A 3,045-nucleotide genomic window follows, 5' to 3' on the forward strand; every position below is an offset into this window, starting at 1 on the left:
CCGGGTCTGGGACTCAAACTGCGGTTGACTACATGGGAGTCCAGCGACATAGCCATTACGCTAACTGCTGGTCCCAACACATCTAGTATGTTTTCAGCCTCGAGGTCTGGGACTCGAACCCTGGTCAGCCATGTGGGAGTCCAGTGACAAAACAATTACACCCTGTACTGGTCCCTCATTCTCTTACCTCGCACTGCGGGAAGGGGCCTGCCGGGCTCTGTCCTGGCTGCAGGGTATGGGTAGCAGCCACGGGTATCTCTGAGCTGGGGTAGTAACCGTATCCAGAAGACACGTTTTCTTTGCTTTCTTTCCGGCAGGTGAGGTTACTGAACAGACCCTGTCTCTGATGGAGCAGCTGCGGGGAGAGGCTCTTAAATTCCACAAGCCTGGTGAGCAGGCCAGACCCTGGGGGGGTCTAGGTCTTGTTAGCAGTCCTCCCGCCAGGCTCGGCTCAGGGTTCTCGGCTGCAGCCTGGTCCTTAGGTTTGTCCTGGCCCTGGCAGGTGAGAACTACAAGACTCCAGGCTACGTGACCACTCCACACACCATGGCGCTGCTGCAGCAGCACCTGCAGATCACTGGGGGGCAGGTGAGTGGGAAGGTGGCCAGGCAAGCTGGCGCTGTCGGCCCATCTGCTTGCCCGGGCGTCTCCATTGCTCCGTCTCCCCCATCCCTCTGGCCTCCCTGGGAAGGGACATCTGTTCCCGTAGGGCAGTCTGCGGTCTCTGTTCATTTCTCTGCTTTCATCCCCCTAATCTCAGGTCCGGACCCGCTTCCCACCAGAACCCAACGGAATCCTGCACATCGGACATGCCAAAGCCATCAATTTCAACTTTGGCTATGCCAAGGTGAGCCTGATAACATGCCCCAGTGGGCGGAGGCCGAGGAGGGAAGCCACGGGTGGGACAGATACCTAGGAGTGCATTGGGGTCGCTGGGGAAAACTCAGGCGAACCAGCAAGGTCTGCTTTGTGGGGGGTTACGGATGGAATTGCTGCTGTGCCCCTCAGCTTGGGCTGTCTGGAGCTGGTGTAGCGATGCCTGTTGGAGGGCATTCCGATGCAGGGAGGTGAGAGAAGCTCTCCCACTCTGACACGGGAGCCCTCCGAGAACGTCCTGGTTTGATGAGCTGGATGCTGGGGGCCTGACAGCCCTGCTGCTCTCCTAGGCCAACAGTGGGATCTGTTTCCTGCGCTTCGATGACACCAACCCCGAGAAGGAGGAAGCCAAGTTCTTCACTGCCATCTACGACATGGTGGCCTGGCTGGGTACGGGCTGGACGGCAGTGGCATCTCCTGGGGCCATGGCCTGTCCCCGAGTGTCTCTGCCTGACCGCTCACACGGCGTCTCGTCCTGCCCAGGTTACACACCTTACAAGGTGACCTACGCCTCTGATTATTTCGACCAGCTGTACGCCTGGGCTGTGGAGCTCATCCGTAGGTGAGGCCAGGGCCAGGCCAGGGCCAGGCGGGCGCGGCATACCTGTGCTGGGCACTCACACCCCTCCCCACAGGGGCCAGGCCTACGTGTGCCACCAGCGAGGAGACGAGCTCAAAGGGCATAACGCGCTGCCCTCTCCCTGGAGGGACCGTCCCGTGGAGGAGTCGCTGCTGCTCTTTGAGGTGGGGTCTTGGAGGGGCACTGGTTTGGTGGGCGCAAGGCTGGGGATGAATCGGCCCTGTGCCTAAAGGCAGCCTGAGCCCGTGTTCCCCTCAGGCGATGCGCAAGGGCAAGTTTTCTGAGGGAGAAGCCACGCTGCGCATGAAACTGGTGATGGAGGATGGCAAGATGGATCCCGTGGCCTATCGAGTCAAGTATACGCCACACCACCGCACGGGGGACAGATGGTGGGTGTGCGTGGGGTGGGCTGGCGGGCTGTGAGCAGGGCGGTGGCCCGGGCTGGGGCTGGGCGGTAGGCCCACTGCCTGTGCCCCACAGGTGCATCTACCCCACCTACGACTACACACACTGCCTCTGTGACTCCATCGAGCACATCACTCACTCACTCTGCACCAAGGAATTCCAAGCCCGGTGAGAACACCGGGCTCCTGGGTGGGGAGGACCAGTGGGCCTCCAGCAGCCCTTCCTGGGGTGTCTCCCTGGTCCCAGAGGTGGCCCGTCCTAACCCTGCTCTCCCGCCCAGACGGTCTTCCTACTTCTGGTTGTGCAACGCGTTGGACGTCTACTGCCCTGTGCAGTGGGAGTACGGGCGCCTGAACCTCCACTACGCCGTCGTCTCCAAGAGGAAGATCCTCCAGCTTGTGGCAGCCGGTGCCGTGCGGTGGGTTGGGCTGCCAGCTCCTTAGAGGCCGTGGTACGGGCCGCATGGGCCGCAGAGGTTCCTTACCTCTCCTCCCCCACAGGGACTGGGATGACCCGCGGCTCTTCACGCTCACGGCCCTGCGGCGGCGGGGCTTTCCACCCGAGGCCATCAACAACTTCTGTGCCCGGGTATAGCCCGTGGTCTGGGTGGGCAGAGGTCTGGAGTGCAGGGCTGTGTAGTTGTGGCTGGGGGGGGGGGACATGCTGGACTTCCCTGCCAGGTGGGGGTGACAGTGGCGCAGACCACGATGGAGCCACATCTTCTAGAAGCTTGTGTGCGTGAAGTGCTGAATGACACAGCCCCACGGGCCATGGCCGTGCTGGAGTCACTACGGGTTGTCATCACCAATTTTCCTGCTGCCGAGGTGGGCGTGCACCTCCGTGTGTGTGCATGCTTGTACACACATGTATGTGTCGGGGGCACGCCTGGGTCCGGGGATCCCAGTGGCTGGCATGACTCCAATACTTGTGTCCTGTTGCAGTCCTTGGATATCCGGGTGCCCAACTTCCCAGCTGATGAGGCCAAGGGCTTCCACCAGGTCCCCTTTGCCTCTGTCGTCTTCATTGAGAGGACCGACTTCAAGGAGGTGAACGTGGGCTGGAGGGTCCTGTCTGCCACTGAGGCTAGTCCCGGGGTCTTTTCATCTCATCCCTTCTCTCAGTCTGTCTACTTTCGGCTCCAGGTGGACCATCCCCTGCCAGACTAGGCAGTGGGCGAAGCCCCT

At 61.4% G+C, this 3,045-nt stretch overlaps 1 protein-coding gene across 1 annotated transcript in view; it reads left to right on the forward strand.

Annotated features, from left to right (window-relative positions):
* The window catches only part of QARS1 (glutaminyl-tRNA synthetase 1), an 8,862-nt gene that overhangs the window by 3,902 nt on the left and 1,915 nt on the right, over positions 1–3,045 (forward strand). The window contains exons 8-19 of the mRNA XM_006170985.3: positions 318–389; positions 503–588; positions 761–847; positions 1,167–1,266; positions 1,360–1,438; positions 1,512–1,620; positions 1,715–1,845; positions 1,937–2,029; positions 2,142–2,279; positions 2,362–2,449; positions 2,542–2,685; positions 2,803–2,907. Coding sequence (XP_006171047.1) covers positions 318–389; positions 503–588; positions 761–847; positions 1,167–1,266; positions 1,360–1,438; positions 1,512–1,620; positions 1,715–1,845; positions 1,937–2,029; positions 2,142–2,279; positions 2,362–2,449; positions 2,542–2,685; positions 2,803–2,907 — 1,232 coding nt within the window. The remainder of the gene's footprint in view (positions 1–317; positions 390–502; positions 589–760; positions 848–1,166; positions 1,267–1,359; positions 1,439–1,511; positions 1,621–1,714; positions 1,846–1,936; positions 2,030–2,141; positions 2,280–2,361; positions 2,450–2,541; positions 2,686–2,802; positions 2,908–3,045) is intronic.

The sequence above is a fragment of the Tupaia chinensis genome, unplaced genomic scaffold (assembly GCF_000334495.1).
Source record: "Tupaia chinensis unplaced genomic scaffold, TupChi_1.0 Scaffold149184_1, whole genome shotgun sequence".
In the NCBI taxonomy this organism is placed as follows: Eukaryota; Metazoa; Chordata; class Mammalia; order Scandentia; family Tupaiidae; genus Tupaia; species Tupaia belangeri.